A 20,822-nucleotide genomic window follows, 5' to 3' on the forward strand; every position below is an offset into this window, starting at 1 on the left:
GTGGGGTGGGGGATGTATCCAGAAAGGCAGGCTCTAAATTGGCTGAAATAAATACATTTTAGATTGGGATCTATTCATAGATCTCTGGGTGTTTTGCAGTAGATCAAGAAGGATGTCAAGACTCCCAATTTTGTAATCGCAGCAATGTGAAAGACTCAAAAGGCCAGGAGTGGGTTTTTACATCTGGCTCCAGTTGGTGGGCCTCCAGGCTCTATTTGGAAATAAAAAGTAGATCCTGCAAGCATGAAATCTGCCCTGCCCTGTCTCTAAACCTACAGAGAGCAGCATGGCGGTCCTGTTGCCATCTTTTAAGTTTTGATGATGATAATGAAGATGAAAATAGCTTGTGTATAGCGACTGTAATATTTAAATATATGTGTGTATTTTTAAAATTTGCACAGAAGTTTTCAAATGCAGACTTGGACTTCTTTTCCTGTTGGCCCCTTTTGACAGGAACAAAAGTCTTAGTATTCATTTCCACGCCAAATTCATGAATTCCCCCCGCCCAGGAGAAGCTCAACACAGAAAGGGACAAGAGTCAGTCCTCCTTTCTTTACTGTAAGGGCTGATCTTTCACCCGGTTTGGACGTCTAATAATCAGGGAACAGAATAACATAAACAGCCTAGGATTATTGGATATTGGGGGAAGGAGCAAGAAGAGGAAGTAGTCCACATACATATACCAGCATCACCTGCAAACCACAATGCGTGGATTCTCACAGCTGCTTTTGATGCATAAAGGGTTTCTGGTAGCCAGGGCCTTTTTCATGAGGTTAGGGTGGTTCTTTCTGAAAGCATGGAATTAAAAGGCATTGCAGTTGTAACTGCAGACCCTCCAAAATGGTTGGATGAATCAGTTCTTTGTATACCATCGGTTTGTTTTCAGATAATCTGTTTATAATTGCTGTCATGTTGAACATTCTTTTTTAGTGAGGGGCTGCCAAATCGTGACTGTACTAGGTCCTCTCTAAAGAAATTAAAGGTTTTAAAGATTGAGCAGAATCTCTTGGTAACTTTGGCCCCAATCCAGCACAATTAACCTTTGTTTAATAACACATCAGTTGCAAACGGCTGTCAGCCAGGAGATGCTCTGAACACAGAGTATCCTCCATCACCAGCACTCTCTAGTGAGAACTGGTGACAGCTCTTCATAGCCTCAGGCTTAATGCTAGTGTTTTAAGATAACAACCTATGTTTGGGTCAGATCCATTTGGCCCTAGAAAGCAGACCTGAACTACTTGCTAAAGCAAGTGCAGCTGGCAGCAGCATGACTCCAAAGTCTGGGCAGGGAGGGAAACTTTCGTTACATGTTGGAAAGCTGTAATTTGAGGCCAGGATTGTGTTGATAAGAAGATTGCTTGAGGACTTCCAAGACAACCCAGCGGCTTGGCTCAGAACTGCTGTTTATGTAATTGGAGGCAGGGAAATTTCTCTTGGCTGCAGTTCAGGATGATTCTAGCCGGAGTCCAGACTGTTCTACCTCATCACACTGCACTCATGTTTTTGGATTCAACTCAGGGATGTACATGGCTTCCCTGCTGGTCAAAAATAAACTTTGATATTGTAATATCCACTTTGTGTTTCATTTAAAGTACTGTGAGGTCCTATTGTGGGGTAGAAAGTTATGAGTGATGTGTCAAAGATGTGCCAAAGAGGGAGACCGCCATTTCTCAACTCCAGCAAGAACATTTTAAAGGAGTTGAGTTAGGTATTGGTGAAGTCTTCTGAGGATGCTTATACATTAAAATAGGATACATTAAAATACATTAAATAGGAGCTGAAAGTGAGATGAGCAGCACTCGAAAGGACTTGCAGCCTGCCAGATGTTCTAGGGACTGTGGTCCAACATTGAGAGGGCCACAGGCTCCCCACACCTGCTCTGAATTATTGCAAAGCAAGTATCCTGTTGCACCAGAAGTAGAGATTAACATGACATATTCTGTTTGTCCCCTTCATGGATCAATGCCTTGTCGTGGTGAAGGGGCTTGAATAACTCAGAGAAGCTATGAGCTATGCCATGCAGGGCCACCCAAGATGGACAGGGTCATAGTGGAGAGTTTTGTCTAAACATGATCCACCTGGAGAAGAAACTGGCAAGCCACTCCAGTATCCCTGCCAAGAAAACTCCATGGACAAAGACAACAGGCATATAAAAGTTATGACGCTGGAAGATGAGACTTTGTGCAGCACCTCCATTACAGATGACTGTATGATTCCGACTTTGGAGAGGTGACCCCCCTCTCCCTCATTTTTGCAATGGGACAGCTGAGAGCTATGCTGCCTTGTAGGTCGCAACTGTCATCATAAAGTGGACTAAGCCTATCCTGCAAAAAACAAACCTGTTGGTGTCAAAAATAAGGGTATTGTATCATTTTAAGCCACAGGATTGTAATGCTGTAGGAACTTAAAATACGCCTGTCCAAATATGCCAGTAGAGCTACTGTGGATTCTTAACGTACTCTGATTTTAGACAGAGGATTTGTAGGGTTAAATCTATCACCTCTGAAGCGGGTGGGCTTGAGGTGGGAGGACTTTGTGAGTGCAGGGACAGGCGCTCTTGTCAAGCATTCAAAAGAATGCACGGGGGCTTAAACTGCAGAGGAGGCAGGCACAAACACACAATCCTCCCTGACTTTTCCACCTTGAATAGGACACTCTGAAACAGGCACGTGCCCAAGAATGGTGGGGCTGACACGTGGATGAGCTGTGTCCCTGCCCCCAGATTAAGCCCTCACAAATTCTTACAGGTAACTACTGTAAAGGAGTTACCTATGGTGCTGGAGGAGACTCTTGAGAGTCCCATGGACTGCAAGAAGATCAAACCCATCTATTCTTAAGGAAATCAGCCCTGAGTGCTCACTGGAAGGACAGATCGTGAAACTGAGGCTCCAATACTTTGGCCACCTCATGAGAAGAGAAGAATCCTTGGAAAAGACCCTGATGTTGGGAAAGTTTGAGGGCACTAGGAGAAGGGGACGACAGAGGACAAGATGGTTGGACAGTGTTCTCGAAGCTATGAACATGAGTTTGACCAAACTGCGGGAGGCAGTGCAAGACAGGAGTGCCTGGCGTGCTCTGGTCCATGGGGTCACGAAGAGTCGGACACGACCAAACAACAACAACTGTAAAGGAGAGGGAAGTAATCAAAGACTGTGGCAGTTGCTAGCGGGTGTCATGCAAGTGGCTGCTTGCCTTGTATTTATCTGGGATGCGAACAATCTCTTGCAGTGCAGTATCTCTGTAGTCCATTGAGTGCCTGGCCATGTGCAGAGCAAGAGCAAAGCAAAGAGCAAGCAATGGATTCTCTGCAGATTCCCACAGCAGCAGAGCCCAGGCAACTCCCCTTTCATTAAGAGATCTGCTTTAGCTTTCCCTCTGGAGCAGATGTGAATGGTGGTTGGCTGTGGCTGAGCAGCTGAACATCCCAAGTGGAGAAAAGGTGAAGCAAGGCAGCTTTGCTGGCAGAGGGCACATGGCCCTGTGCGAGAGGGAAGGAGCCTTTCTCTTGGTTCCCAAAGCCATGGGAATCACAGAAGCTGCAGTAGGGTAGAAACAGTTCCAGTCAAGTAAATGGGCCCAACTCTCATCCTCTCCTGGTTCACCCAGTTGATCCAGAAGAACAGCCTTCATAATTCTTGTCCATAACAACAAAAGGGATATTTTACTTGCAGAGAAACTTTATATGCAAAATATATTTTCCTTGTACAATAAATATATATATAAAGGTTTTAAGTGGTTAATGCAAGTGCACAGTGTGTGCCAACTTTCTTTGCTGACCACTGCAAGCTGATAATTTTTTAAAAGGAAATGCTGAATAAGTAATTACAGTTTCACCACTGAGAACTGGAAGCACACACTTCAGCCCCAAGCTCAAAGCATCTGGAGGCAAGGGAAAGCAAGGAACCACATTTTCAAGGTTTCCCCATCTACTGTTTTTTATTATTATTACAGCAGCTCCATCAACGGGCCAGGCGCTTTAAAGTAGAAAAGCATAGATCTCTGCCCAGAAGACCTCAGAATCTAAAGTTTCTAGCAGGGGAAAACAAGGGGTGATGTTTTGTTGCAACTGATGCAACAGGGCAGCTGAAGATTAAGTGACTCTTTCACTTGGCTGCTGTGAGAACAGAAGGCTGGACTAGGTGGTCTTCTGGCCTGCTCCAGCTTCAGGACTCTTCTTGTGGTCTTGGTTCTCGGGCCTTTTTACAGCCATGGAATACAAAACATGGTTTCATTGTGATTCACTCCTCTGATTCATTTACAGGAAAGGTGTATAATTTTGTTGCATATCTGTCCATCTTTATGAAACACACCTCCTCATAAAGACCTGGCTTAAAACAGTCCTGAATCAAAGCATTTCCTCATGCCTGGGCCAAGTGATTGAGTAGTTGAAGCTTTTTATATATATAAAAAAAAGTGGCTCACAGCCAAACAGTTGTGCATTCCTCAAGCAACTTCCGCTATAAGAGAGGCAGAGAGGGAATGAATCTGGTTCAAAGAAAGCCAAAAATCCCACTGGAAAGGCCCAAAGGAATTATTTGAATCCCATCCAAAGTACTCCTAAAAAGGCAAAGCATGTGTTTTGAGGCATTATATCTTGCGGCGGTGGCGGCGTGGGTGGGGGAACTGCCATGTCACATGAGAAGGACAATATGTTTCTCTTCCAACCTTCCTGAGCAGCAGCAAGAGGCAAGCTACTCTTTGACAATGTTGGGAACAAAGTCAGGCCGGACAACAGCAGCCAGTTCCTCGGCATACATCTTGTATCGCCCGGTCATCTGGAAAGAAAGTAAAGGGACTTCAGTAGAATATTCTCTGCCACTGGCCATCTGTCACTGCAAAAGACCTTCAGAATGTCAAGTCAAACATAAGCCCCATTTTTTAAATAAATGAATAAATTTCTACAGTTTTGCAAATAAAGCCAAAAATGTTAGTAATATTATCTAGCCTGCATTCATGGCTGAAAAGAAAAGCTAGCTTTGCCTGCTAGGATAAAATTCTGACTTGTAATTGTATTATTTATATGCTGGCCATTTGACTGGGTTGCCCAGCCACTCTTGGTGGCTTCTAGCAAAATATAAAAATACAATAAAACATCAAACTATTAAAACTTCTCTATACGAGGCTGCCTTCAGATGTCTTCTAAAAGTCATATCGGTGAACTTTCAAACATTTACTCAGAGGCAAGCCCCACTGAGATTGACGGGGCATACTTTGAGGTGAGTGGGTACAGAATTGCAGACAGAGGGAGGGAACATAATCTTCACTTAAGCAGCTTCAAGATTGTCACATTCCTGTCAAAGAAAACTAGACTTCCTTGCTAATGTGAGCATAAAGACCATCATTGTTTCAAGAGAAACCTGCCGTTGTTGTGGTTACTGGCTCCCCAGGGTGTGGCATTCCCTGCGCCAACAAGGAAAGCTGGTGAAATGCAGGAGACATTGCAGGTGCCCATTTTGCAATTTCACCTGCCCCCCCCCCCCCCGAAAAAGAGGTCATTTCATTAATGTCAAAAGTGTGTGTAGACTTTAAAAGTAACTTTCTGGTTCCCTTGGGTCAGATGCAGCAGCCTGGTATAATTCAGGTGCTGTTGACTGCACAGCCCCAGATCCAGAAAAATCTTAAACCATTCCAGAACAGTTTCTCTCCTCCAGAATATACTTAGAGGTAGAAGCCAATTAGCATTTCAACTGAACACCAGCAGAATTCAGCCTCACTGGAAATCAGATAGAAACAGGAGGGTTTGCTTAGTGAAAAAAGACTTACCTTAAAATTCCATTTGTCCCCAACTTGCCTGCAAAGATTTAGATCCATCTCCGTCACCAAAAGACCATCCTGGGTGCGGGAGAGGCCAGGGGTCCGACTCCCATCCGGAGCAGCCACATAACTTGAACCATAAAAGTGACCAAAGTCACGATGGGCTTCATAAATAGCAAAGAAGCAAGAGAAACAAAATGAATGTAGCAAAATGGGAGTCAGGGTGATGGAACAGTTAGAATAGGGCAGGGGGAACCTCTGGCCCACAAGCCCATCTTGACTGAGGCAAACTGTACCCACCTGCCCTACACCTGCATCATATAGGTAAGGGCAGACCTTGACAGAAAGGACAAAATTTGCCCAAAGCCTGCCTTGTGCAGCTTCCAACCAGGAGCCTTTGAAGCACCATGCAAAGCAAGAACCCAGGGCTAAGCAGGATCACTCTCCCTTCATATCAGCCAATGAAAAGGGAGACTGGTCTTGCTTGGTGCCGGGCTTAAATGCATAGCAACCAAACCCAGCATTAGGCAGGACCACTACCACCTGATGTAAAGGGAAAGTGATTCTGCTGTGTTGGGGTGTGCTAGGGAGCTCCCTGCAGTGAAGACATTACTAAACTAGATAAACCAAGATCTTTATTCCATAGCAGATCAGTTCTTGTGTCCCTAGCATGGGCATAGCCGGGGGGGGGGCAGGAAGGGGCGGTTGCCCTCCTAAATCAATTTTAAAAAGCAACATAGCAAACTGAGGTTCTGTGGGCCCCCTAACAAAAGGTCTGCCCCCCAACAAAACTCCTGGCTACACCCATGGTCCCTAGACCAATCTGACATATGCACCATGATTTCCTATGATCCTCCTTTGCAAAGAAAAGCAACAAAGAGATGACCAACAAACTTATTATAACATAAATCCCTTTTGTTGAAGCCAGAGGGTGGCAGGAGGAGGAGGCCAGATAAGGAAACATTTCCCAGGAGCAGTGAAGGTTGGCCAGCAGGAAGGAGAGGTTGCACTAGCCTCTCCAATCTTTTTGCTTCCCAATTACTTGCCAGTGTGGCTGGATGGAAAGTATGGGTGGCTTTGAGGTGCTGCAGGGACTCCGAAGGCTTGCCCTCTGCTCCCTCCCCATTCTGTGCCATCTCAAATGGCCTTAGCTTTCAAAAGCTGCTTGCTGTCCTGTTGAGTTGAAGGGGAAAGCGGGGCAACAAGTTGCTGTTTGAGCAAAAGGTACCTAAAACGTATCCTTTTGCTCAGTTTCACAATGTCTAATGAATCTGTTATTTGTCTATGCTGAGTCTTGTCTTCAGTGACCTCAGAACAAACGCATTATTAGATATAAATGCAGAATTCAACATTAAAGGAGTTAATTTTGGGGCCTTTGGGGCCAATACCACTATCCACATGGGTAGTGCTGTGGGTTAAACCACAGATCCTAGGGCTTGCCGATCAGAAGGTCGGCGGTTCGAATCCCCATTGCTCAGTCCCTGCTCCTGCCAACCTAGCAGTTCGAAAGCACAAAGTGCAAGTAGGTAAATAGGTACTGCTCCGGCGGGAAGGTAAACAGCATTTCCATACACTGCTGTGGTTCGCCAGAAGCGGCTTAGTCATGCTGGCCACATGACCCGGAAGCTTTACGCCAGCTCCCTCGGCCAGTAAAGCGAGATGAACGCTGCAACCCCAGAGTTGTTCGCAACTGGACCTAACGGTCAGGGGTCCCTTTACTTTTACAATCCATTTCAGAGCTCCCCAGGGTGCTGGACAAACTTCTTCCCACCACAGAAAAGAACCTCCCCAGGACTCTATCTTTGTTGGCATGCTATCACCACCCCACGCTAAAGAGACTCCCCACAAGCATCACTCTCCATACAAAAGAAAACAGAGGCACCTACCCTCTCCACCATCTCCTGATGTAAAAGGATTTGGATAAACTTCCTGCAAGAAGCAGAAGAGTCATCACCCAGGAGGAATTATTCATCGAGCCACCCTTACAGCAGCAGAAGAGTGCAAAATGAAAGGAAGATGGCACTGTTGCTTCACACCAGGCAGCCTCTTCCACTTCCCCACCCACCCTGAAAAACTCGAAATGAACAATGCAAGACACAGAAGCCATTGTTATCATTCTAAATCTAATCAGCTGTGTCTGGCTTTCAAGCAAAGTATTGCTTGCATCCTCTAGAGCGGCCTGTCTCCACATTCAGTCTATTGATTTCCTTGATGGATGAAAGGCAAATCCCATCTGTGAGTGGGGGCTATTTCGCTCCTTACGAAACAGGGAAGGAAGGGCCTTTGGCAGCCTCACCTGATGCCTTCTCCCGATCCGTGACAGCAGGAAGCAAGCGTGCAGGTCCTCACCACCTACAAGGAGCTGGCCACCAGAGACACAGGGAGAATAGTTCCAGATAACCTCTCCTGGCTACTCAGAACCTTCTGACAACACTGGGCTATCCCAAAGCAACAACACCTTCACAAACCTACTCACTTTCTTTGCTGTGGGGAAGAGAAGCCAGCAGGGCAGCTGAGAAGATGCAGAATGGGGGAGAGTAGCATTAAAAAGCCACTTAGAGAGGCAGGGCAGATGGCTGACAAGGGGATTTTGATGCTACACCCTACAATTCCACACAGGGCTCTGTTTTTAGAGAGCAGGAGCCTAAGTGGCGGCGCCTCAAAGCACAGAGAGCTGAAAGGCCTCACCGTTCCCACCCGGTTGACGGCACAGGTGAAACAGTGGTTCGCAATGGCTGCATTCCTCGCTTCAATGGGCCACATGGATTCACTGGAAATAATAAAGGAAGAAGCATGAATGCAGAACTCAGAGCCTTTCTTACATCACCTGAAATACCACTTTTTAACCGGCCACCTTCTTCACGGTGTCGTCTTGTGACAGGCAGATCAAAGGAAGAGCTCAGGGGCTGCTTCCCAGCTTTGGCAACTGCAGCTCTCACCTCCACATCTCTCCCACTCCTGCACAGCCCTTCCCCTTCCAAGTCCCTAAATTGTCTTCCGTTTTGCACTATCGTAGAAGGGTGAATTATTTAATATGCTTATTGGGGGGGGGAAGGCGGGGAACCTCTTTGGGATTCATTTAGATTGCTTTGCTTTCCACTCCACAAATCCTTTATTGTATATAAATGGATTCTAAAGAAGTTTCTTATTTTGTCAAGACTTTCCCTTCACTCCATCTGTCTATCTGTTTTAACCAATGCTGCATTGCAGGAGGTTGGACTAGATGACCATTTGGATCGCCTCCAACTCTACAATTCCATGATTCTATGTTTTAATTTGTATTGTTGCATATTTTTTTGTATTGCTTTTCATTCCTACTTTTTAAAACATTTTCTGCAGAATGCAACAGCTTTATTTTTCACAGGAATAAGAGTGACTGCAGAAGGACATTTCCAGACCAACATGAGGCAATTTGGAAAAACAATTCAAGCGTCTGGAGATTCAAGCTAATGTTGTTTATGATACCTTACATCTCTCCACCTGACAAATATGATAACAGATTGCGCTGTCCTTTTCTATGGTGGATGCATAGCAAGAAAGTAAGATGAAGATATAGCGGGCTGCGGGGGGGGGGTGGTAATGGAGATCTCCAGCAGGGAATTCCAAAGGTGTAGCGCAATACCAAATTGGCAATAAGCAGCTTCTGGGGACAGGCCCTGATTCGAATGATACCAGGGGACAGAGGGAAGAGAAACAGGAAATGCAGATATGTTGTGGGGAAGGGAAGAAAGGGCAGCAGGTGCTTGCTTGTATCATTTGCAGAACTTGTCTGCTGCAGAGGATCTAAGAAATCTGTTCCTGCCAGTTAGTTTATACTCTCACAAAGCAATAAAGCAACCAAGAAAAGAGTCAATAATGCCGCCTCACTAAAACCATCCTGAGAAAGCAGGAAATGCCTCCAAAAGGTCACACACTCACCTGCCGCCTGCCTCTCTAATGGCACTAAGCATGCCCTTTAAAATAACACAATCCAAGCAAAGTCCATCCTCTCCCAAGGTGGACTTTGAGATAACTATCAACTAGGGGTGGCTGTTGGGCAAGCTCTCCAAAGCTCCCCTCAAATTAACGGAGAAGCAACCTGGGCTACCTTAAAATCAGGCTTTAAACTTGCTTCACTTTGATTATTAAGGGAGCCACAACAAAACCACAACAAAGTTAGAGCAAAATACAAATGAAAGAGATGTATTTGTAGTGCCCTCTCGGTGGAACTACGGTACCTCTACTCTGTTGTGGGACAAGTGCCTAGGACCACAGAAATTCTGTTTTTTGCTGAAAACTCACCTATTAGCCACTGGTTTCTTATTTGCCATTTTCCTCTGAATAGTCATTTTATTCCAACCCACCCCTGCCTTTTTATCATATATGAATGGGGTTACAGAAATATTTAAACAAATGAAACTGTGGGGCAAAGAAATAAGTTTTGGAAATAAAAGCATGGTCACAATGGCCCCCATGCAGCAATCACAAACAAGAGTCCTAGAAATCGTTCGGCATGCTTTGGCCAACCCTAAAGTGGTGAGTTTCGTAAACCTCCCACTTATTTTCTTTGCCTGGTAAAAATTAAATGTTTCACATCCACCCAATTATTGTGACCCTCCGACAGACACAGAACAGCTAAACAAACAGGACACCCCGTTCTCAGCCTCTCCGTTAGCTCAGGCAGAAAGTCATACATTATGAGGATTATCCTGAACTTTGCCTCCGAGCTTAGCAGACGCCATTGGGTGAACAATCTAATAACCCCTTACAAAGGAGGAAATGTTTGCTAGCCCTTTTCTCTCGTGATGCTCTTTTGGGCATGACGCAATCCAAGTGAGCGGTGAACAGCTCCTGTAACAAAACGCCTCCAACTTGCAGCTGCACTCCATCACTTAGAAAGTCCTTCTTCCTAATGGAAGTTATCCAGGGAGGGGTGAGTCTTGCTTCAGAGGCAGGACTATGGAACTCCCCCTCCCCAGTTCCTGTCCTGCATGCTCCTAGGCAACTGGGCCTTCACAGAGCTCTGGCTCCCTAAACCTTTTGTTTTAAAGTAGGAGCAGCCAGATTGCATGTTTTATTCAACTCTTTATGTGGCCCTGAGGAGAGAAGCACCTGCCCCACAGAGACCACCAGGCCTGGCCCCAGAGAAGGGCAGAGCTGCCAGGCTTGCTTGATCAAGTCAGTGTCCGCAACAAGACAACCTTCTCGTCCCATTTGGCAGGCAAGGGGACTCAGGCTCCTGAATTGGCAAATGTCAACTCTGGCTGTAAGAGGACCTTGGAACCTGGGCTGCATCCCAGGCAGGAGCCATCTTCTTTTTTGCTGGCAGCAGTGCCCATAGCCAGTCCAGCTCTGGCTGCAAAGAGGGACAAAGCTCTCAAGCCAGGTTAGATCACAAATGCCAGCTTTCCTAATGGAGTAGTCTAGGTCCTGAGAGTGGTGCACAAATTGTCTGTTCAGCTTCAATCCCACAGAGGATTCAATGCCCAGACACACCCGATACCCATATGCCCTGTTTTCTTTCCTGCTTCTTTCTTGTTTTCTTCTCTTTTTTTGGAAGCTCTCTCTTATTTCCCGCTGTTTTCTTTCCTCACCCATTAGCGAGGCGTTTTATGCAGGGTTTGCTGAACCTCTACCCTCCTGCTAAAGCTCCCCCGCCCTTTCAGAGCCTGTCATCTCAGCTCAGTTAATGGCTAAACCCTTTGAGCTCTTAGCGTAAAATATTTACAGTCACTCAGGGGTAGCGGCAGCAGCTACCTGACTGTAACCTTCTGAGCCCAATGGAGTGACAATCGGGACACTGTCTTACATCAGCTACCTGAGATTTCCAGTTACTGACTTCCAAGGTAGTCTTCCTTGTTGCTAACCCTTCGGCTAGGAGAGCTCATGAGCTTCATGTGCTTTGCTTGGACCCTCTCGATTTGGCCCCTGCATAGAGACAAGGCAGGGCTAAACAGAGCACTCCTCCAGAAGACCGTAATTTAACTTTCCAAATTTTCTGAGGGTTTCATCAAAGGTAATGGCCTTGCACATACACCAGGTCATAACTAAGACCACTTTCTGCAGCAAATAAGCAAGATTCCGAATGGTACCTGAGTTTCCCAATAGTGGCAGAAGGATTAAAGATGATCTCTGCTCCATTCAGACTGTACATGAGCCAATTGAGGGGATGATGTCGCCCATAGCAAATGTTTACAGCAATCTTCCCAAACTGGGTCTGGAACACCGGGTGCCCCATGTCCCCCTCCATGTAGTATGTTGACTGCAAAACACACAGACTTACACTTGAATGAGATCCCTGGAGTCCAAAACACCAGCTGCCTTAATAGAAATCTCGCAGCAGCAGACATGACGAGAGCTGGGCATATCTGTGGTGATCAAGCTAAAGGAAGTATCCCCAAATACCAAACAGGTTTAAGCAATTTTAGATACAAGGAGGAGAACCTAGGAAGCTCCCTTCTTCCAAGTCAGACCCTTGAGCCATCTAGCTCAATATTGTCTACACTGACTGACAGCAACAGCTTGCCAGGGTTTCAGACAGGATGTCTTTCCTATGAGTTTCTCTTTGGTGCCAGGAAACGAACAATTTGGGAGCCTCAACCTGAAAACCAGACACACAGAGCCAGGGACCCTCAAAGTGAAACCAGAAGTACAAGGACACTAATATTTTTATATGGTCTCCTGATTTAGATATGTGCATGGCAGATGAAAATGATGTATAGATGGTACCTGACGCCGGTCAAGTTAGCTAAAATGTACCACAAAAGCGACAATAAATGTTGGAAATGTAAGCAGGATGTTGGCTCATTCTACCATATGTGGTGGACATGCCCTAAGATAAAAGGCTTCTGGGAAATGATTTATAATGAATTCAAAAAGATGTTTAAAAACACATTTTTGAAAAAACCGGAAGCCTTTTTGCTTGGAATAATTGGGGAAGAAATTCCCAAGGACGATGTTAATTTGTTTATGTATGCCACCACAGCTGCTAGGATTCTAATAGCAAAATATTGGAAAAAAGAGGAATTGCCTTCGATGCAGGAATGGCAAATGAAAATGATGGACTATATGGAACTGGCAGAATTGACAGGAAGACTCCGGGACCAGACAAATGACAAAGTTTTAAAAGATTGGAAGAAATTTAAAACGTATATAGGGAATGTATTTGACAATTAGAGTTTGAATATCCAGGAAAATAAAGAGGTTAAGGCATTAGGGAGATAATAGAAGATTGAAAGTTAGAAATTAGGGTAGATGATATGAAGATGAATTAACTTTGAAGTGTTAAAGGGATTACATGATGGATAAGGAAGATGATTTAGAAACTGCTATAGAAGTTTATAAAAATGAAAATCAGATAGTAGGGAATTGGGGAAGCCGGAAGACAATGAATACCAAAATGGATGAGAAATGATATATTTTTCTGTTATATGTTGTTTGATTTGTGTATTTTTGTACTTTGTATTTTGATGTTTTTTGTATTTGTATTTTTGTATTTAGTATTTTGTATGTTTGTTGATAAAACAACTAATAAAAAATATATTAAAAAAATAAATAGATATGTGCATGGCAACCCCCCCCCCCACACACACACAAAAGCTGCTCCTGGAGGAATTTGTTCCTGAATTAGCAAGAGTGCTCTGTTTCCCCATATGCAACAGCTACCACTCACCTCATTGAAGTCTCCAATCCTTGGGATGTGATTCTTTCTGGTCTTGCCCAGCACAGCACCCGTGTTCGAAATCACCACCGCTGTGTTCCACAATGTCTCCCCATGTGCAGTATCTCTTTCCAGGATTGGAGACACCACAACCATGTTGTGCTTCCTGGCCAGCTGAAGCCGTGGTGGAAATGATACCACATTTGATTAAATGTACTAGCAGTGTTTCAGCAGACAATCTTGGAACATCTTACCAAATCATAACATTTGGGACAATAAAAAATAAACAATAACACCAAATATCAGAAAAGCAGGATGAAACAGCAGGAGAACAGTATAAAAAGACTTTTGATTAGGTTTTCACAAGAGATCTGCCAGTTGGCAGGAGGCCTGCAAGACCAAGAGAAAAGTAAAAAATGCCTACTGAAAAGTCTGCTGACTGAATAGCTAAAACAGAGTGAGGTCAAAGAATCAAAGGATTATGGAGTTGGAATGGTCATCTGATCCAATCCCCTGCAATGATCACAGCTAAAGAATCCCTAACAGGTAGCCATCCAACCTCTGCTTAAACACCTTCAATGAAGAAGAGTCCGCCATCTTCCAAGGTACAGTGGAACCCGGGGTAAGAACTTAATTTGTTCTGGAGGTCCGTTCTTAACCTGAAACTGTTCTTAGCCCGAGATACCACTTTAGCTAATGGGGCCTCCTGCTGCCGCCGCGCAATTTCTGTTCTCATCCTGAAGCAAAGTTCTTAACCCGAGGTACTATTTCTGGGTTAGCGGAGTCTGTAACCTGAAGTGTCTGTAACCAGAGGTACCACTGTAGTCTATTTCACTGTCAAATGGCTCTGACTGTCAGAAACGTCTTCCTACTGTCATGGGTGGCAATGTGGAGCACTCTCTGTTCCAGATCCTATTCATGGCCAATCTAATAACAATATTATTCATAAAGAAGGAAGAAATGATTCCTCAATAATGCCAGAAACCACTGAATTCCCTGCAATGCCACTTCTGTCCACAACAGTGGAGGTTTTGACTCATAAGTGCTGCTTCCTTCCCAGATCCATGCTCCAACTACCTTGAGGAAACAACCTCTGGTCTTGACGAGGGCATCTCACACCCCACCCCAGGCTGTTGTAGAGGCCTCCACGGACTACCCTTCAGTGCCAGCATTTTGGGGGAAACCGCAAACTCCTCTTGACCTTTTCCAGATCCAAGCCTTGGCCTTTCCTGGGAAACGTGTCCCATAAGATCATTAAAAAGGAATCTGGGAACTGTCTTGCCCAGAGAAGTTAGAACGAAGAAGTAACAGCTTGTCTCCTATTACCCTTAGTCCCTGAAGAGTATATTTTGCATTATGTTTCAGTACTGATAAGTCATGTCTCCTTTGATCCAATTATGTTTTCTCTTCCTTCCCCTTATGGCATTTTACTTTCCCATATGCTTGAATGTTAACCACAACAACATCCACCAAGATGCAATTAATCTGGCATTTACAATCACTTCGTGCTTGACCTGTGCTAAACTGAAGGCAGCAGGATGGAAAAGGATGCACAGCAAGCCACTCCGGTCCCTTCAGGATCAACAAGAAACAGACAGTTGGGAAATCATTTCAGACGAGGGGAAAAACAACAAACACTCATCTCTTTCCCCCAAAAAGGAGAAAGTCAGGCATTTGCTGAAAAGCAAAAGAACTGAAGTTGTACTTCCCAAAAGTCCTTTGTGGACACATCTACCTGCAATCCCTACCAATGGTACAGCTCACTCACTACTTATCAGCGGGGCCCAATCCACTAACATGTTCTCCTAGACAAGCCTCCTTGAAATGACCAAAGCCACACAAAAGCAAAACCACAGGAGTGGGTGGTTAGGCTGCTTCAGTGTCTGTGTCCTGAATGTCCATTCTGTATTGCTTTCATTTTAAATATCTCTGTTGTTCATGTTTGTAACTTTTTTTGCCATTTTATTGTACATTGCCTTGAGATGATTGTGGAACATGTAATTAATAAATGAATAACAGCTACTTCGGAATAAACATGTACTCAGGATTGCAGGGGAAATGCGACTGAAGCAGCTTCACTGCCCAGGGTTGCAGCCCTGGGTTACAAACGTGGTTGCCGGGCCCAGATCTAGAAAAATGCCCACACTCTTGGAAGTTTGCATGCAGGGTGGAAGGGACAGTCCAAATGCACACAGGCTGTTTGGACACAGCGGTGCAGAGGAGGTTTGTAAAAAGGCAGGGCAGGAATCTGGCTCTTTACCTCTTGGCAAAACCTTGCCGTTGGGCCGCTCTCTGCTGATTCCGCAAATTCTGTCCAAGGAAGCCTCTCTCGTGTACAGAAAGCAAAAGGCATCGCTACAAAAAGAGCATCATAAGAAATGTGAGAAGTTCACCATCACTCCTATAAGATATTTCCACGTGACAGAGAACTGGATTTGAGGTGGGCCTTTCTCATACTATTTTGTGCTATTGATATGAGGTTCTAACTGTAATACTTTTATCTTGTGTGGCTACTTTTACAGATCGTTTAATCTCACTTTTTAGGTTTCATAACTGAATTTTTAATGTTTTGGTGGTTTTTAATGGAGATGTTGTTAGCCACAGTGGATATTTAGTGGGAATCATGCATAAATATTTTACAGAAACAAAAGATGTCCTGGGTTGTGCCCAGAGAATGTAGCTTGCTCACCAACACCTTTCTGTTTGAGTCTGATTTCTGCTCTGGCTTTATTCAAGCGTCACACGCAACTGAGATTGACTTTTATAGCAGCAGAGAGGATTTAAATAGGCAGAACAAAACACTACTCACTCCAGACCTCTTGGAAACAGATGACATTGACCCCGCACATTGCTGCAACCTCCACAATTTCTTCTATGCGCTTGTGTAGTGCAGTTATCTAGGGAGAAGGTGAGCTGTAAAGGTCATTTAAATAAACTACCTTTACTCTCATTTTGCCTTCCAAGCTCAACCATGTACAAAATACTGAGAGAGAAGAAGGGTTGGCAATAAACCCTGCCTGTAGCAAGCAGCAGGTTTAACATGATGAGGGAAGAAACTCTTTGCCAATTAAATGGGTTTATTAGTGGGGTAGGAGAGCTGAAAATAATGCCAATATATTTCACATCTGGCAAACAATGCACCCATTGGGTTTCAGATAGTACATGGGCAAAAAAGGTAAAGGGACCCCTGACCATTAGGTCCAGTTGCAGACGACTCTGGGGTTGCGGCGCTCATCTCACTTTATTGGCTGAGGACACAGCTTCCAGCCGGCACACAGCTTCCAGGTCATGTGGCCAGCATGACTAAGTCGCTTATGGCGAAGCAGAGCAGCGCACAGAAACACCATTTACCTTCCCGCCTATTTATCTACTTGCACTGCATGCTTTTGAACTGCTAGGTTGGCAGGAGCAGGGACCGAGCAACGGGTGCTCACCCCGTCGCAGGGATTTGAACCGCCGACCTTCTGATCGGCAAGCCCTAGGCTCTGTGGTTTAACCCACAGCGCCACCCTTAGTACATAGTACTTAGTACATGGATAGATGAGCCTAAAAAACCAGGGACAAAAATTTTCACAGACCTCCAGGAGTCATAGTTTGGTCAGAATCAAATACAGTGGTACCTTTGTTATCAAACTTAATCCATTCCAGGAATCCGTTAGACTCCCGAAACTGTTCAAAAACCAAGGCACAGCTTCCAGTTGACTGCAGGAGCTTCCTGTACTCAAGTGGAAGCCGCGTCAGACGTTCGGCTTCTGAAAAACGTTCGCAAACTGGAACACTTACTTCCGGGTTTGCGGCGTTTGGGAGCCGATTTGTTCGGCAACTAAGGTGTTCAGGAACCAATATTTGACTGTATACACTTCCAGAGTTAACGCAAAAACATTACTTCTGGTACATGAGCCACCATAGCTGTTAGAGGGCCATGAACTTTTGTGTCCTGGGCTTTTTAGACTTGTTTACCCATGTACTATCTGAAACTAAAGGGGCACATTGCTTGCTCCACGTGACTCCCCCCCCTCCCCGCTCTCCTACCCCACAATATGGCCAATGCAAAAGATTTGAGGCTCTGACAAAGTATAATGGTACAAAGAAGCTGGGGCTGCTCTCCCTTTGGAAAGACAAGAGCCAGCAATTGGAAACATGCAGGAACTTCCTTTACAAGCTTCAGCGGTACCTGCTCAGCAACTGGTGCATCTGTAGGAAGTTGGATCTTATTCTGAATCAGCCCCACCCTGACAATATGCGGGGGCCTCAGCTGCTCTGGTTCAGCTCCAAATCCATAGCCCTGTAGGTCAAACTCCCTTTCTGTAGCAGCAGACAGAGCAGCTGACGGCAAATCCAGTTTCCTGGAAAAGTAAGAACACAAAAAGACAAATACAAAATAACAAACAGCAATATGGCAGGTTTATATAGCTGCTATTTATATCAGGTCAATGCACCTTGGCAGCCAAGAAATATTTAAGGGTGGAGGAGAAGGAAGGTTAAAGGTTAAGACCTTCCCCATCCCACACCTCTTATATAATCTTGAGCAAGTCACTCTGTTGACCAATTAGCAGGGTCACACAAAACTGTTTTGGAACAACAATCTGGCCAGGCTGGTTTACTCAAATTCCATTAGATGCAAACTGTCATGGGCAGGTTCTCTGTATGACACGCAAGTCATCCCCATCAAACTAACCTGAAATATTTCATCTCATGGGAACTTAAATGCAGTACAGCATTTCTACTCTGCCTTGATATCCTTCTGATGGGCCTCTCTCTTGATCCGGACATCACATACACACACATACATTCCTTATGCAACACACCATGACAGAACCTAGAGGCAGAAGCTTGGTAATTGGCTTGCGGACTCCTGAACCAACATTTGGAATTGCTGTTCTAAGGACATTACTGGATAAATTTCTAAGGCCACTTCTGCAAGCCCTTTGCTCTGCAGGCAGCTGACTCTGTTGAAGCCCCTGGCGGGGGGTGCGCATGTGGGTTCACATGCGCAAGGGGGCTGCCTTACAATGGGGATCAATTAGTTTGACCACCACCCTCTGTATATACATAAGGGTCTGACTCTTCTGTTTCAAGTGTATCTGAAGAAGTGTGCATGCACACGAAAGCTCATAACAAAATAAAAACTTAGTTGGTCTTTAAGGTGCTACTGAAGGAATTTTTTATTTTACAATGGGGAGTTAGGCTTGATAGCCTCTCAGCCCTTTTCAGCATGCAGAGAGCATTCCAATTTAATCATTTTTTTTAAAAAAAAATGGGGTTGCCTTTGTCATGTCACCTTTAACAAACCAAGATAGATCGTCCTGAGGGAAGCTCATTCACCCATGAGCACCCTCCTCCTCCAAATCCTATATCAGCAGCCCCTGCCTTCCACCCTGGTTCCTGCTATCTGTTTTCGGCTGCAACTCCCATCAGCTCTAGCCAACAGGGCTGGCCTACAATGAGGATCCTGGGGCAGAGCAGGGAGTCCAACTTTGCCAGCTGCCTTGAAAAGAATCAGAGGCTTTTGGGAGTTTGGCCACACTTGTCCATCCTTTCCCTGCTCTATTGTCAAATCCTGAAATGGCCAACAATCCAACTCACTGGTGCCAAGTCCCAAGAGGCAGTAGGAAAGGGGGGGGGGTCGACCTTATACTTTGGGGTCCACAGATAGTCTTTCCCCTTCCCAACAACTGCAGGGGGGAAGCTTAGCCTGTTTCATTTCTACCTGCCACACACTTGCTAAGGGGAGAGTAAATCTGCGCCGCCGCCCCCATAGGGTTCAACCAGGTGCCCTCCTTATGTTTTGGACTACAACTCCCAGCAGTCCCGCATCCCAAACAGTTGGAGGGCGCCAGGTGGAAGAAGGCTGAGGCGGCAGGGGCGGCTCATTCTCCCCCTCCTCTCCCGAGCTGACGCAGAGCCTGCTGGGATTTGTAGTCCCGGCGCACCTGACAGCCTCCCCGTAAAGAATCCGCTTCGCTTCGGCCAGCTCGGCGGGGGGCAGATGCCGCTCCAGGCACCCCTCCAGAGAGTCCAGGCCGGCCGCCATCCTCGCCGAGAGACTCCGCGCAGGGACGAGGGAAGACCGAGGGACTCCGGACGGCAAGCGGTCAGTCCGTCGGTCACGGAGTGACCGTTGGCCCGTCCGAACAGCTGGACTCCGCCTCTGAGGGGAGGGGCAGAAGGACCCCCGGGAGAGCGCGCTTGGTCGTGATTGGTGGAAAGGCGACGCGGCTCTCCAATCAGAGTCGGACTTGGGTCTTCCCACCCTCCGTCAAGTTTAAATTTGAAATAAACGTGTGCGGCCGGCTAAGAGGAAAGACTGTGTCTGATTGACGCCACATCAACACTGTACTGTACAGTATATATAAGGTGCATGGGCGAAGCGGGGCGGGCGGGGACGGACGACCTGGTGTGTGTGTGTGTGTAGCTGCCACCTCCTAAATTAGGCAAATAGATAAAAAATACTTAGCTAAAAGTAGAAATCGTAGAAAGATGTTAACAGATTTTTTTCCCTGAGCACCTGGGGTTAAAAGAAGGTAATTTAAAGCAACTGTTTTCATTCCAAATCTGCTAGACAGAGCCAAGCAGAGGATGGTGATAGGTGGGTGTCTGCCCCCCAACATAAATCCTGGCTACGCCCATGTTAAAGTGAGGTGTTAGGGGGAGGGGATAGTACTGTATTTTCCCGTGTATACGATGAACCCATATACGTACTGTATAAGACAATCCCTACTTTTTTAAACCCAAAATTTAGAAATCAGTTTTTTGATGGGGCAAACGACTCAAAACTTTTTTGGGGTGAACAAACTGCAACTCGCCCCTGTGAATTCAGCATCTGCGTATAAGACAACCCCCAATTTTGGGATACAAAAATTGAGCAAAAAACCACCATCTTATACAGTACCCCTCATGGGGGACGTGCTGTGCTCCTCCTGGGGCTGTTTGATCACCTTTGGTCTCCACCCTTTGGTCTCCACTTTGCACTCAGCTGTCAGCATGCAACAGAAGCCATGCTCTGGGAAACAGCTTTGACCAGCCGCCGGCTAAACCAGGTGAGGGTAGCCAATGGGTCTCAAATCCTCTGTGAGTTAAGGACTTCTGCATGTGAAGATAGGCTCCGGCAGATTGAGCGGACGAGGCCAATAGTGGATCCAGCCGTCAAGAAGGTGATTTCTGCACCTGCTGTAGAGGGAAATGAGGGGCAGATGAGGCTCATCGACCTGGGAAGGTAGCTCACCTAGGAGAAAGAAAACTCTGGTCCTAAACCACCACTGTCTTGCAGAGATCTTCAGGAGAGGAAAAGGTTCAGGAGTAAACCCTACACGCAAATCTGGAGTGGAGTCCCTAAGACGGTTGAATGGTGCCTTTTGTTGTTGTTGTTTAGTCGTTTAGTTGTGTCCGACTCTTCGTGACCCCATGGACCATAGCACGCCAGGCACTC

At 45.7% G+C, this 20,822-nt stretch overlaps 1 protein-coding gene across 5 annotated transcripts; it reads right to left on the reverse strand.

The window, feature by feature from the left end:
• Positions 1–4,411: 4,411 nt before the first annotated feature.
• Positions 4,412–19,549, reverse strand: UPB1 (beta-ureidopropionase 1). Of its 5 annotated transcripts, XM_035098629.2 has the most exons (11): positions 19,327–19,548; positions 17,568–17,739; positions 16,203–16,290; positions 15,654–15,748; positions 13,406–13,567; positions 11,826–11,995; positions 8,443–8,524; positions 8,051–8,116; positions 7,641–7,683; positions 5,764–5,918; positions 4,412–4,775 (listed from the first exon to the last, which is right to left on the reverse strand). In XM_035098629.2, the coding sequence occupies exons 1-11, from the start codon at positions 19,425–19,427 to the stop codon at positions 4,692–4,694; spliced, it is 1,218 nt and encodes a 405-aa protein (XP_034954520.2). In that variant the 5' UTR covers positions 19,428–19,548; the 3' UTR covers positions 4,412–4,691. The 5 variants fall into 5 exon arrangements, 4 of the variants coding, with proteins under 4 accessions (XP_034954520.2, XP_034954522.2, XP_034954523.2 ...); XM_035098631.2 differs by lacking the exon at positions 8,051–8,116 and having other exon boundaries at positions 19,327–19,542; XM_035098632.2 differs by lacking the exon at positions 4,412–4,775 and having other exon boundaries at positions 5,781–6,927; positions 19,327–19,549.
• Positions 19,550–20,822: the final 1,273 nt, after the last annotated feature.

The sequence above is a fragment of the Zootoca vivipara genome, chromosome 17, assembly GCF_963506605.1.
Source record: "Zootoca vivipara chromosome 17, rZooViv1.1, whole genome shotgun sequence".
In the NCBI taxonomy this organism is placed as follows: domain Eukaryota; kingdom Metazoa; phylum Chordata; class Lepidosauria; order Squamata; family Lacertidae; genus Zootoca; species Zootoca vivipara.

Coding starts and splice junctions, on each gene's coding strand:
- UPB1 (XM_035098629.2), bottom strand. CDS start 19,427: ATGGCGGCCGGCCTGGACTCTCTGGAGGGGTGCCTGGAGCGGCATCTG. Junction 16,291..17,567: donor ATGCACCAGTTGCTGAGCAG/GTACCGCTGAAG, acceptor CCTTCTCCCTAG/ATAACTGCACTACACAAGCG. Junction 4,776..5,763: donor GGGACAAATGGAATTTTAAG/GTAAGTCTTTTT, acceptor CTTTCTTTCCAG/ATGACCGGGCGATACAAGAT.